General features: G+C 39.4%; 1 protein-coding gene across 1 annotated transcript in view; it reads right to left on the bottom strand.

The window, feature by feature from the left end:
* Positions 1–14,351, bottom strand: part of GLOD4 (glyoxalase domain containing 4) — a 20,330-nt gene that overhangs the window by 2,281 nt on the left and 3,698 nt on the right. The window contains exons 2-8 of the mRNA XM_006768076.2: positions 12,623–12,672; positions 11,964–12,084; positions 9,485–9,629; positions 5,550–5,686; positions 4,619–4,705; positions 3,931–4,044; positions 3,755–3,841 (exon numbers count right to left, since the gene is read on the bottom strand). Coding sequence (XP_006768139.1) covers positions 3,755–3,841; positions 3,931–4,044; positions 4,619–4,705; positions 5,550–5,686; positions 9,485–9,629; positions 11,964–12,084; positions 12,623–12,672 — 741 coding nt within the window. The remainder of the gene's footprint in view (positions 1–3,754; positions 3,842–3,930; positions 4,045–4,618; positions 4,706–5,549; positions 5,687–9,484; positions 9,630–11,963; positions 12,085–12,622; positions 12,673–14,351) is intronic.

Below are 14,351 nucleotides of genomic sequence, written 5' to 3'. Positions count from 1 at the left end.
CTGTGGGAGCACAATGACCACCTGGGGGAAGCTCCTGCATTGAGCATCTGCCCCCTGGTGGTCAGTGGGTGTCAAAGCGACTGGTCACTTAGGGAGCAGAGTAGAAATAGAGGAGGAAAAAGAACTGGTTGTAAACAAAAAAAAAAGAACTGGTTGTAAAGCCTTAAAGATCTCTGTTCAAGCCCTTGTGCTGACACTGAATGTATAATACTGGGTGACAGTATTTTTGAACCTCAGTTTCTTCATCTGAAAGAGAACTATCAACCTTGCAGATTGTGGTAAGATTAGAGAGTATATATAAAGCACTTAAGAATATGTCATGTGTCAAGAACATGTGAGATACTTAATAAATTGTAACTTTTATTTTTACATTTTTAAAATAAGAATGGATTTGAAGTGAGATAAATTAAGTTATAGATATACTGAGTTTGAAATATCCATGGTGAAGAGGTTTCGATGGCTATAAATTTAGTCTAGACAAAAAAAAAAGCACTAAAAATAAAAAAAAGGTTTATAAACGAGGCTTCCAACAAATCAACAAGAAAAAGATAAAACATTTTTTAAATGGATTTTATTGGGCCTTAAAAAATAAGCAAATATTCAGAGAAGGGACATTCTAAGAAAATAAAATAGTGTGAACAAAGACATATTTAGAGATTAGAGAATAGACTAAAATGGCTAAAATGAAATAGATCAGAGATGTGTCTTTCAAGTAGTTTGTCATGAAATTCAATGGATCATATTAATTGTTCTGTATTTATTTATACAGTCTGATTACACTAAAGCTAAACTTAAAAATACATAGGACAAACCAACTGTATAAAACTATTTTTAGAGGATCAGGGAAATTTTAATAAGAACTGGGTTTTAGGTGGCATAAAGGATACATTGTTGATTTTTTTAAATGTGATGATGCCAATATGGTATACAGTGGGGCCTTGACTTACGAGTTTGATTTCTTTCCGAAACCGAGCTCATTAAGGAGCTCGTTAACTCAAATTACTCTATCAACTCAATGCAAAAAATCGGGCCGAGAGACAGCTGGTATCTCAAAAAACTCGTTAGTCGGGACACTCGAGGCCACACTGTATAAGAAAATTCTTGAATGCTTACTTCGTGAATGCTTGTCTTAAAAATGTGTAAAATACTGTGCTTGCTTCAGCAGCATATGTACCAAAATTGGACCGATACAGAGAAGATTAGCATGGTCTCTGTGCAAGAATGCCATGCAAATTCATGAAGGATTTCATTTTTTTAATGTGTAAAATACTTAAGTATTCAAGCATGAAATGTCATGGTGTTTGAGATTTGTCTTCAATTTCTTCAGCAAAAATAAAAGGTGGGGTGGGAAAGAATGATGAAAAATTATGGTACAGAGCTGATGGGTGTCAGTCACATAGAGATTGTTGTACTCTATTGTGTATATTTGGAATTTTAAATCATGAAGTATTAAAAATAAATCTCCTATGGAGAGAAATGGACAAAAGAACATATAACTCACAAAAGAATACAAGCAAATGGCCAATAAGCATATGACAAGCTGCTCAACATCATTAGTCATCAGGGGCATGTAAATTAAAATTACAATAATAAACCATTTTACATGTACTAATATAGCTACCACAAGAAAACAAAAAATACTAATGATGGTGCAGTATATGACATGGTTACAAGAGTATAAAGAGGGTCAATCATTCTGGATGACCGTTTGGCAGTTTCTTATAAAGTAAAAGCAATTCCATTCCTAGGTATTTATCCAAGGGAAATGAAGCATATGTCTACAAGAAGATTTACATGAGAATGTTCATAGCAGCCTTCCTCATAAAAGATGAAAATCTGGCCGAAACCAGTTTGGCTCAGTGGATAGAGCGTCGGCCTGCAGACTGAAAGGTCCCAGGTTCGATTCCGGTCAAGGGCATGTACCTGGGCTGCGGGCACATCCCCAGTGGGAGATGTGCAGGAGGCAGCTGATCGATGTTTCTCTCTCATCGATGTTTCTAACTCTCTATCTCTCTCCCTTCCTCTCTGTAAAAAATCAATAAAATATATTAAAAAAAAGATGAAAATCTGAACCAGCTCAAATATTTATCATTTGAAGAATGGATAAACAAATTGTTATATTTATAAAACTGAATACCACTCAGCAATTTAAAAAAAGAATAAACTCATGCAATTACATGGGAGGAATCTCAAAAATGTTGAGTGAAAAAAGCACAAAAGAATACTTTTACTGAATTACTCCATTTATATGAAGTCCAAGGACAGACAAAACCTCTGGGAGGTGAGGGTGGGAACTAACTGGAACTGGGCATAAAAGAACTTCCTGCAGTGATGGAAGTACTCTATACTTTAGTAGTGGTTGCACGAGTATATATAACTGTCAAAACTCATTAAGTTGAACAGTAAATTTCTGTACATTTAAATTCTATGTATATTTTACCTCAGTAATAACAACAAGAAATACTTGTTTGGAGCTCAGAGGAGTAGGAACTAGAAGTTAGGAAGTCAGAGAAATGATGATGGCTGAAGCTCAGAGCAGAAGTAGTAGTAGGTAACTTCTACTCAGAGAAGAGAGAGAATGTAGAATGAGAATAAAGATAGCAAAGTGGGATCATGGGTAAAATCATTTTAGGATCAGATAGAGAGAGAGGTGCCTGTGCCTGAGGAGAAGCTGTCAGGGAGATGCGAAGATGGCAGGATCTCTAACACCAAAGGAGAAGAGAGCTCAAAAGAGGAGGAAGCTGGCCAGTGATATGAAAGAGCAAGGAGAGAGTCTAGCAAATTTGCCAACAGACAGGCTGCCTGAGAATCCATTTTCCTTTACGGTAAAATTTATAAGTGGTACATTTTCTATTTTAATTAACATTAACTGAGTGTCTGTTATTACGTCAGTAATTTAGCAGGCTCTATAAAGCACAAAACAATTCTTTGAGGTGGATAATCTTATTTTCTCAAATTTTTAGATAAGAAAGCTTAAGTTTAGAGACTTTAAGCAAATTGCTTGAGGTCAGCCATCATCATTTCTCTGACTTCCTAATTTCTAATTGTTTGAGGTCAGCCATTTGGTTATTAAGTGACAGAACCAGGAAAGATTGATTCATTCCTTTAATCATGAATAGGGTATTTACTGAGCACATACTACATACCAAGGATGTTAGATGCTGGGGTACAATTGCTTGGATGCTGCTAAAGAACTGTTTGAAGAGGATAGAAAAGGAGCTGAATTAGGCAGGATGGAAGTCACTGATGAGATCAAAATGCACATTTCACGTCAGTGTAGTACAGACTGAAGTGTGAATGGGAGATGAGAAGTAGAAGTAGCGTATAGGCAGATTAAAAGAAAATCAGGAGAAGTTATATAGGGTAAATAAAATATTTTCCAGAGATGGAAGGTACTGGAGCTTGAGAACAATTCACTAAAAAGGAAGAGACTGAATCTATAGGAGAAGAGATGACCAAGAGCTAAGAAGGTGAGAGGGGATGGTGTCCAGGCATTTCCATTCACTGAGCAGGATAATCCCGCATACAGCAGCAGTGGTTCCCGAAGGCAGCCTGAGGTAGTGGGAAGGCACAAGAGCTGCACCCAGATAAGAGTCACATGGTGGCAATGAAGAGTTCCTGGATCAAAAGTCATCCCAAAGCAAAAGAATATGGTTCTGATAGTAAGAATGGTCCCTGTGGCTTTGGCCTTTCCCCACACACTTAATGTCACCTCCCTTGGGCTATTATCCTATAAATTAGAAATGACACTCACGTCATCCAACAATTGGTTTCCTGTTGGATCCATCTTAGAAAGTTCTCGAAATGCTTCATCCCCCACAAAGCAAATTTCATGTCCATCCTATACCAAAAAAAAAAAAGGAGTTTGGCAAACAGACACCTCGGAAGAAAGCGCTGGTGCAGCCTGTCCCCTTCCTGAGTAATACTTACAGGGTCGGACAGAATGACCACTTGCACTGTTGCTTTCCCGGGGGTATCCAGACTCACCAGGGGAGTCAGAATCTTCTGCTTCTCCCTTTTCATCAAGTCTTCTAAGTCAGGCAGCTTGAGGAAAACACAAAGAAAAAGTGAGCTAGGGATACTGCACCACTGTTAGGCCATGGTCCTTGTTGACCCTAGAGCAGTGTTCTCAACCTTCCTAATGCCACAACCCTTTAATATAGTTCCTCATGTTGTGGTGACCCCCAACCATAAAATTATTTTCGTTGCTACTTCATAACTGTAATTTTGCTACTGTTATGAATCATAATGTAAATATCTGATATGCAGGATGCATTTTCACTGTTACAAATTGAACATAATTAAAGCATAGTGATTAATCACAAAAACAATAGGTAATTATATATGTGTTTTCCGATGGTCTTAGGTGACCCCTGTGAAAGGGTCATTTGACCCCCAAAGGGGTCGCGACCCATAGGTTGAGAACCGCTGCCCTAGAGGAATATCAGATCAACCAGAAAGAACCGGGAGCCACTCTTTGATTTTTGTTATCTTAGCTGCTGAAGGCAACTGTGGAAGCCACGATCAGAATGAACCTAAAGAATGGGAGGCCCAAGGTTCTCAGGAGTTGAACTAATTATCACAGAACTTAAATAAAAGATCTGGTACCAAACATTACCTCTTTTTGGGGACAAGAAAAGGCAATTCTTCCAAAAGCTGCTGCATGATCAACTGCACCCTTGATGCCCTGTAGCTCCAGCTTACACTGAAAAGAAGAAAGTAGGTTTGGTTTATTTTTCAGAACAGGCAAAAAAAAATTCACAGTACTAAAGGAATAAAGTAAAAATGAAGTCTCCCTCCTACTCTCACTCCAGAGGCAACCAGTCAGCAGTTTCCTGTGTATATTTCTAGACACACAGCATCTTTCCTTTTTATACAAATGGTAGCATAATTTACACATAATTCTGTTCCTTGTTTTCTCCCATTAATGTTAACATATCAGCACATAAGGAATCATCTTAGTCTTTTTTGATAGCTGCATAGTAATCCAGCCTATGGATGAATCATAAATTGTTGCACTATTCTGCTAATCCACAGGGCAATTATATTATTTCTTATATTTTGCTATTATAAACAATGCTGCAACAGATAACCTTGTACACAGTTCTTTGTGAACATGTCTGATGAGTATGTAAAATAAATTCCTAGTAATATGAAAGAGCAAGGAGAGAATCTAGCAAATTTTCAACTGAGAGGCTGCCTGAGAGTCCATTTTCTTTTATTGTAAATAAAGGAATAGACCTACTGGGTCAAAGTGCAAGGACTAAATCATGCTCAAATGCTGGGTTACTTTTTAAAAGAAAAAGATAAAAATACCTCTCATTACAGCATTAAATCTTGTCTATATCTCTTCGGATTCAGCAATTCCACTTCAAAAAATATATCCCCAAATATCTAGGTGGTGATGTTATCAGCAATTTTTTTCTTTTCTTTTTGTTTCTATATAAATATTAAATCACTATGAAGAAACTAAGGGAATAACCTTCATGTTAACCTCATTTATAAGCCAAACTCATAGTAACAGATTGTTTCTTTCCAAGATCACTCACCTGGTTATCAGCATAGCCAAGCAAAGCCCTTTGCTTCTCTTCATTTTTTTCATAAATTTTCATTCCCAGTAGATTAGACCAGTAGTTCAAGGACTTCTGAAGATCAGACACTGCTAGAGTTACTTTTAATACAGGATCTGTAGGGTAATAAAACAGTAGGAATGGATAGGTCAGTGTAATGGAGTAGAACAGAAAGACCAAAGGGGGCTCAAGTATATATAAGAATTTAGTTTATTATAAAAAAGGGATTTTAAATCAGCACGAAAGGGCACATTATTCAAAGACTGGCTTCTCATTTAGTGGGAAAAAGTTACACCTTTAAACTAAATGAAAGAATGCATTTCTGATGGGTTAAAGAATTAAGTTTAACGAATGAAACCATAAAAATACTATAATAAATAATATCAGGTGGTTATTTATACAATTTTGGAAGAAAGACTTTTCTTTAAAAGCTGACACAAGATAGAAAAACCATGAAGGAAAAATTGCTAGGTTAATTACATGAAATGGAAAATTCCTAGACAACAAAAGCAAAAAAAGAAAAAAAAGAATTATAATCAAAATAAAAGAGTAACTAAGTAGGAAACATTTTTTTTCTAAAATATAAGACAAAAAGTCCTTATTAGTTAAGTAATCTTTAAACATTAATAGGAAAAAGATGAATATCCTAGAAAAATAGGAATAAGGCACAGAACTAGCATGGTCAATGAACATATGAAAAAATATACAACCTCACAAATAAAGAAATGAGAATTCAAATAAAACACTGTTATCTAATTGGCAAATAATTTTAAAAGTTCGCAGCACAGACTGTGATAGCACAGGGGGAAATCACAATCATATAATACTGGAGGAGTGTAAACTAGTTCATTTCTGGGGAACAATTTGACAGAATATATCCAAAGCCTAAAAAATATACAGGGCTTTTAAAAGAACAATCCCTCTCTGACCGGTTTGGCTCAGTGGATAGAGCATCAGCCTGCAGACTCAAAGGTCCCAGGTTCAATTCCGGTCAAGGGCATGTACCTTGGTTGCAGGTGCATCCCCAGTAGGAGGTGTGCAGGAGGCAGCTGATGGATGTTTCTCTCTCATCGATGTTTCTAACTCTCTATCCCTCTCCCTTCCTCTCTGTAAAAAATCAATAAAATATATTTAAATAAATAAATAAATAAAAGAACAACCCCATTTCAGCAATTAAAGAAGTAACTGTGGCCTAGCTACTGTGGTTCAGACATTGAGTGTTGACCTATGACCCAGGTCATGGTCTGATTCCCGGTCAGAGCACATGCCTGGGTTTCAGGCTCGTTCCCCAGTGTCGGGGGGAGGGGGTGGGGAGAGTGGGGGGCATGCAGGAGGCAGCTGATCAATGATTCTCTTTCATAATTGAGGTTTCTGTCTCTCTCCCTGTCCCTTCTTCTCTAAAATCAATACAAATTAAAAACATAAAGAACTGTGTATGTATGAAGGGCTTTCATCACAAAGGCATCCATCACAGTGTTCCTCATAACAAGGAAACGCTAGGGACAACATAAATATCCAACAATAGAGAACTGTTTATCTTCCCATGATGCAATACAATGGAATCATTATAATGAAATATGAATAAAGACATACATATTATATATTTTTTAACTTTTTTGTTGTTGACACTAGCACAGATGTCTCCATTCCCCACCTCCATGCAGCCCCCACACCCCTTTCCCTCTAGCCATCACCACACTGTTATCCAGGTCTATGGGTTATGCATATATTTATTTATTTTTAGTTTCATTTATTTATTTTTAAATAACAGACAGGCAAGCTATACTCTAAAATGTTAAAATCTATTTTGTTTTGCAAAAAGAGCAAAAGTTATATTAAAACACCATTACTGGAAACTTTTATATTGTAAAGTGACTTTCTCCAGAGCTGTTCCAAGTCTACATCTGCCTATGATAAATTCAATACACTGTCCTTCCGTTCTACTGCCTTGCTCTGGTTTGCTAGAATTGCAATGCCATGACCCAAGGCAAGGTGTTTCTCACAGGTCTCTCTGCCGGCAGACTGTTTTAGTTTTCCCATCTATTGAGAAATCAACAGATTCCAGCTGACTCTGAACGGATGCAGGGGCAGGAATGGTAAATTAGTGGGTGAAACTACAGATAAGTAAGTGATTCAAAGGAAGGGTGGACACAGCTAGACTGATACATTTACTATTTTACCAACCAGAAATTAATGCCCTGAGGCTCTATCATTCTCAAGGACAAACACATGTTAGGATTGTGGGGCTTGCCATTATCTTACATATTGAAACATCAAGATTAGGAGGGAAATGTACAGAAAAATAAGTGACACAGGTTGAGTTTTAAAGTTAGTATGTAAAGCAACAATCACCTATCAACAAAAATCATCATAAAAATCCCTTAAATCACTAGTGAAGTACAGAAATACCATCTCAGTACGTCCCACCTCCCACAATGGAACACGTCACTTTCTTTTGCTGAGCTCCAGATGAAAAGCAAGTAGCATTCAACACAACAATCAGACTCAGTGTGAGGAGATTCTGGGACTTGAGGCAGACCAGTGGAGGAAAGAGGAATGTCCCCCATCTCAGGTCCACTCAGGGCATGTATTCACTGAGTGAAATGACAGGCAGAATTGCCCTTGCTATTCACCAGTATTTTTTAAAGAGCAGGTGGCAGACTTTGTAGGAATGAAATTCACATATGAGGATGATGTCTGGGTCATAAATGAATAAATGAAGCACTTCATGCAGTTTCTTTCCTGCTGCTCCCTGTGGAGGTCAGTGTGGGGGCGGCCCTTCACTTCCATTCCTCCCTCACTCACTGAGTACCAGCACTATAGTTTGCAAAACTGGCCTTAGCTGGAGAATATGACTAACTGGTCTAAGGATAATCCTGTTTCTCCTACCAGTGATTGGTTCACAAGTGGGCATGTGAATAAAATCTGATAAGGAAGCCAGCCAGAGTGGCTAAGTGGTTGGGTCGACCTATGAACCAGGAGGTCACGGTTTGATTCCTGGTCATGCCCAGGTTTTGGGCTCAATCCCTGGTGTAAGGTATGCAGGAGATAGCCGATCAATGATTCTCATCATTGATGTTTCTATCTTTCTCTCCCTCTCCCTTCCTCTCTGAAATCAATAAAAATATATTTTTAAAAATCTGACAAGGAAGTTTGCTGAAAGATTCTAGAAAAGTTTGGTCTGCTCTTAAAAGAGAGCAGTAGAAGTCAGTCTCTCCCTCTCCTCCAGGAGAGAACGTAGGAGCCTATAGCTGTAACTGCTACTGGTAGCCACCCTACCACAAGGAAGGGAACTGGCTCTGGGGCCAAGAGAATGGAGAGAGAGAAAATTTGGGTTCTCATTGCCTTTTTTAAAATTTTATTGATTTTTTTTTTTTTTTACAGAGAGGAAGGGAGAGGGATAGAGAATTAGAAACATCAATGAGAAAGAAAAACCAATCAGCTGCCTCCTGCACAATCATTACTGGGGATGTGCCCACAACCAAGGTATATGCCCCTGACCAGAATCGAACCTGGTACCCTTCAGTCTGCAGGCTGACTCTCTACCCACTGAGCCAAACTGGTTAGGGCTCATTACCATTTCTGAGCTGCTGAATCAATGAATGCTGAAATCTTCCCTATCTATAGAATGCTGGCTTTGTGAGCTAAAATAAATTTCTTATTGTTAAAGCTAGTTTGAATTGGGTTTTGTTTTTTGCAGCTGAAAGTATCTTAAATAGCTACATTACCAGTAGAACCAGTCCAGATCCCTTATAAAGATCTCATATAAGAATATAACTTTTCAGAGAAGAAATAACAACACTGCTTGAGAAAGACATGTCATGTTAATACAGAAAGACTTCACAGGAGAAAGAAATCCAGCTCCCTCCTCCTTCCATCAAAGATGCCTTCCGACAGAGGCCTTTATAAATTACCTGACTGAGGTGGACTTTGATTCTGCAGATAGAACTTATATCCTCCTGGGGCCTCAGTTTCAAAAACACCTTCTGCAACTTCAGTGAGTGGCCACTTCAGCTTCCTGGCATTGCTCACAGCCTGGCTAGAAGCGACTGTGATACCCTATGACAAACAACAATATCATCCAAGTGTCGGATCACAAGAGACCTTTTATAATGAGGCAAAACCCATCACCTTCTTATTGTGGATAAAAAAGAGGGTATGTACAAGTCCAGTGACTGAAAGTAACCTCACAGGGTGATCTGATCATAAATTTCTAACTGGGCGCCCTGGCTGGTTTGGCTCGGTGGATAGAGCGTCAGCCTGCGGACTGGAGGGTCCCAGGTTCGGTTCCGGTCAAGGGCATGTACCTTGGTTGCGGGCACATCCCCAGTGGGGGGTGTGCAGGAGGCAGCTGATTGATGTTCCTCTCTCGTCGATGTTTCTAACTCTCTATCTCTCTCCCTTCCTCTCTGTAAAAAATCAATAAAATATATTTTAAAAAAAATTTCTAACCGGGCAAGTCATGGTGGGTAGTCACACCCCAGGCCTATAACATCATTTTTAAAAATGTGTATTTTTATTAATTTCAGAGAGGAAGGAAGAGGGAGAGAGAGATAGAAACATCAATGATGAAAGAGAATCACTGATTGGCTGCCTCCTGCACACCCCACACTGGGGATGGAGCCAACAACCAGGGTATACGCCCTGACTAGGAATTGACCATGATCTCCTGGTTCATAGGTGGACACTCAACCACTGAGCCACACCAACCGGGCCAGCTTACTTCTTCAGCCTCAACTCTACCCACTCCCTCCTTCACGCACTAAGCTGGCAGTCAGATTGTGCTACTCATAGTTCTAAGTGACACCGTCTCTCTCCTCTCTGGGTGAGCACATGCTGAGAACACTCATCTCACCCTCCCATCCCAACTCCACTCACCTGGCTCAGAGGTAACCTCTGCAAAGCTTTTCCTAAACTCTCACTCTCCAGGAATAGGCTGGGAATTACTCCTATGTGTTCCCACACCCCCCAGTTCATATCCCAATTTAGCACTTATCACACTGTATTCTTGTCTCTTTACTTGTTTCCCCCACCAGGCAGGAAGCTCCCTGGGCCAGGGACTATGCTTTACCCTCTATTGCATCCTTAGGACCTAACAAGGTATAAGGCACAATAAATATCTGTTAATAAGTTAGAGAGACATGAAGAGTGAAAAATAGAAAAACAAATGTATTAATATGCTGAATCTGAACAGTCCTTTTATTTATAAAGCACTTTCATAGACATTGGATTTTCATAAAAACTTCCTTCTAGATAGCATTGTTATTTTATTTTATTTTATTTATTTATTTTTTTAAATATATTTTATTGATTTTTTACAGAGAGGAAGGGAGAGAGATAGAAAGTCAGAAACATCGATGAGAGAGAAACATCGATCAGCCGCCTCCTGCACATTTCCTACTGGAGATGTGCCCGCAACCCAGGGACATGCCCTTGACCGGAATCGAACCTGGGACCTTTCCGTCCGCAGGCCGACGCTCTATCCACTGAGCCAAACCGGTTTCGGCAGCATTGTTATTTTAATGAGTTAACAGCATTAATGAGATCAAATGACCAAAATAACATCTAGCATGAGGTTGATTTGCTCAGTAGATTCTGAATGAAAATTAGTTACTCCTATCTTGCTATGTTTTGGTCCCAGTGGCATTCTATTTAGCACATAGTAACTGCTCAATAAATGGTGGATACTATTACTATAATAAGTGCATAATAACTTGAATTCCTGAATGAATGAATGTATTCTCTTTATCCTCAAAACCTTTTCAGATTTTTCCGACTGGGATTGGCTGTAATAGCCCAGACCAGTACTAATAGTCCACTACAGAGAAAATATTTCTCTGAATGGTGATCAAAACCTGACCAGACCAATGACTCTGGCCCTTTACCTCTTGAGGTTCCTGTAGAGGTGTTTTTTCTCCTTCAAAGCTGTCTCTAAGTCTTGAGTTTGATTCCAAAATGCAGGGAGAACACATTTCATCCTGAAGCCAGGGTTATCCAAGTGGTTTTGTTTTAAATAGAAATCATAAAACTAATCACTAAACTACACCCACAGGCCACTAATTCATCAGTCATCATAACCTAAGCTATATAAGTGATCTCAACCACTGGCATGGCTAAATGGTTAGAGCGTCAGCCTGCACACCAAAGAGTCTTGGGTTTGATTCCCAGTCAAGAGCATGTACCTGGGTTGTGGGTTCGCTCCCCACCCTGGGTCGGTGCATGCAGGAGGCAACCAATGGATGTATTTCTCTCCTATTAATGTTTCTCTCTCTCTCTGCGTCCCTCCCTCCCTCCCTTTCACTCTCTCTGAAAAAGCAATGGAAAAAATACTCTCAGGTGAGGATTAACAACAAAAAAGGTATAGCCAAAAGTCTAGAACAAAATGATATTTACCTTAAAGTCATTGCCAAGCTTGTAGTCTTTGATGCCATAATTGTAAGTCAGCTCTGCAACAAAATGATCATCCTCAGGTCCAAATCCCACCATTGTTTTACTCCATTTCCCATCATAAGGCCTAGAAAAATAGAAGCAAATGAACCCAGTGACCTTAGACAAAACCTGCCTCAGGCCTCCCTCAAAGAACTATTGGGACAGAGGGTGGGCACGTCCCTTCAGGTCCTCTAAGTACCCATGAGGATGAGATGACCTCAGCTGGTGTGAAGAAGAACTGAGAACAGGGCTCATGGGCCCACCACCAAAGGCTCTGAAGACCATCTGTTTAGCACTTACTTGAGGAAGAGACTCATTTACCTTCTCTTTAAAGGAGGGGACAGAATCTTATAAAGGCTGACCTTAATTTATTTTTTTGGATTTCCTTCAATAAGCCACCAAAACTTGGAATTTTCACTTGCCCTGGCTACTAAGCTTAAGAGATGCTCAATAAGACATTGTTTCACCCACAGCACATAACTATTTATTTGTGTTCTTGAAGTTACCCAATTTACTGCCTCCTTAATTTTCTCCTCTGCCTTATACTCACTTTGAGAAACTGCTTTCTGTTCTCCAGGGGTATTCAGAGCCTAGAGGAAATTTTAAGAAAAAAGGTGTCATACCCATTACAGGTAGCTTTGCAGCCTTCTTCAAACTCCTCATGCCGCAGAACCTGGTAAGGGAATTAGAAAAAACTGTCAGTTTTACTAGTATTACATACAGCACATTAAGCACAAAACTAAAATAATCAAAACACAGACATTTTCATTTGTAAGCTTTACTTGTAAAACAATCAGAAGATGATAAGCTTTCTATCTTTCTCAGGCTAGGAGTAGCAGAGGTGAGGAAAAACCAGAGCCAGGTAACCACCAAAGCTGTGAAATCTATGTAGACTGGGAAGCAGTGCTATACAGCTGTGTGTTTTTTAAGTGGCCTTCGGCATTAGAAAAGTCTGGTTTGGAATTCTGACCATCACTTAGCAGTTGTGCAACCATAAGACTGTTGCTTAAGATTGGGGTCTTCAAGTATTTTGTGAAAGTGGGTAATTTATTAAAGCACAGAACCTAGTACACAGTAGGTGTTAGTGTCTATTTTCCTTTTTGATTCTCACTGCTATTGCTCCAGTTCAAGTTCCCATCACGTCACTTACAGACTACTTATTGATCTCCTTCCTTAATACCACTGTGGACCAAAAAAAAGGGGGTGGGGTGGGGTGGGAACTCTATAATAAATCTGACAAATCCAGTCAGGGTGATCTGATCACAACTTTCTACCTGGGCAGGCTATGGTGGGTAGTCCTGTCCCAGGCACATAACGTTTTTAGTAAAATGTTTTATCTTTGCCTTAAGCAAGCCCTGTCCATTTTTCTGTGCATCTAGGTTAACATACTTTTGAAATGCCTCTTTATTCTTTCATACCCTTCAGAAACATGGCCATCCTGGAGAGCACATGCCTCGTTCGACATGCTTGCACCTTGCTTTTTCCCATCTTCAATTAATTCCAAATGTATAAGAGAAACTGCAAAACTGTCACTCTCTGCCCTAACCTGTTTGGCTCAGTGGATAGAGCGTCGGCCTGCGGACTCAAGGGTCCCAGGTTCGATTCCGGTCAAGGACATGTACCTTGGTTGTGGGCACATCCCCAGTAGCGGGTGTGCAGGAGGCAGCTGATCAATGTTTCTCTCTCATTGATGTTTCTAACTCTCTATCCCTCTCCCTTCCTCTCTGTAAAAAATCAATAAAATATATATTTTTTAAAAACTGTCACTCTCTGGAGCATTTGAGATCCTCCTTCCCAGCACTGTGTCAGTTTGGCTCAAATAAACTCATTAAAAAAAATGTTTTTATTGATTTCAAAGAGAGGAAGAGAGAGGGAGAGAAAATAATGATGAGAAACTAATTGACAGGCTGCCTCCTGCATGCCCACCATTGGGGATCGAATCTGTAACCTAGCATGTGCCCTGATCAGGAAACTTCTGGTGATCTCCTGGCTCATAGGTTGACACTCAACCACTGAGCCATGCTGGCTGGACTCAAACTTTTTTTTAAAATAAATCTTTATTGTTCAGATTATTACAGTTGTTCCTCTTTTTTCCCCCCATAGCTCCCCTTCACCGGGTTCCCACTCCACCCGATGCCCTTACCCCGCCTCCCCATTGTCCTTGTCCATAGGTTTAAGATTTTTGTCCAATCTCTTCCTGTACCTCCTATACCCCTTTCCCCTTGAGAATTCAGTCCACTCCCTTTCTTTTTTTTTTCCTTTTTAAAATATATTTTATTGATTTTTTTACAGAGAGGAGGGAGAGGGATAGAGAGTTAGAAACATCGATGAGAGAGAAACATCGATCAGCTG

This window comes from Myotis davidii, unplaced genomic scaffold (assembly GCF_000327345.1).
Source record: "Myotis davidii unplaced genomic scaffold, ASM32734v1 scaffold363, whole genome shotgun sequence".
NCBI classification, from domain to species: Eukaryota; Metazoa; Chordata; class Mammalia; order Chiroptera; family Vespertilionidae; genus Myotis; species Myotis davidii.
The sequence above is the reverse complement of the archived record's forward strand: the minus strand, read 5'-3'. Positions and strand labels throughout refer to the sequence as shown.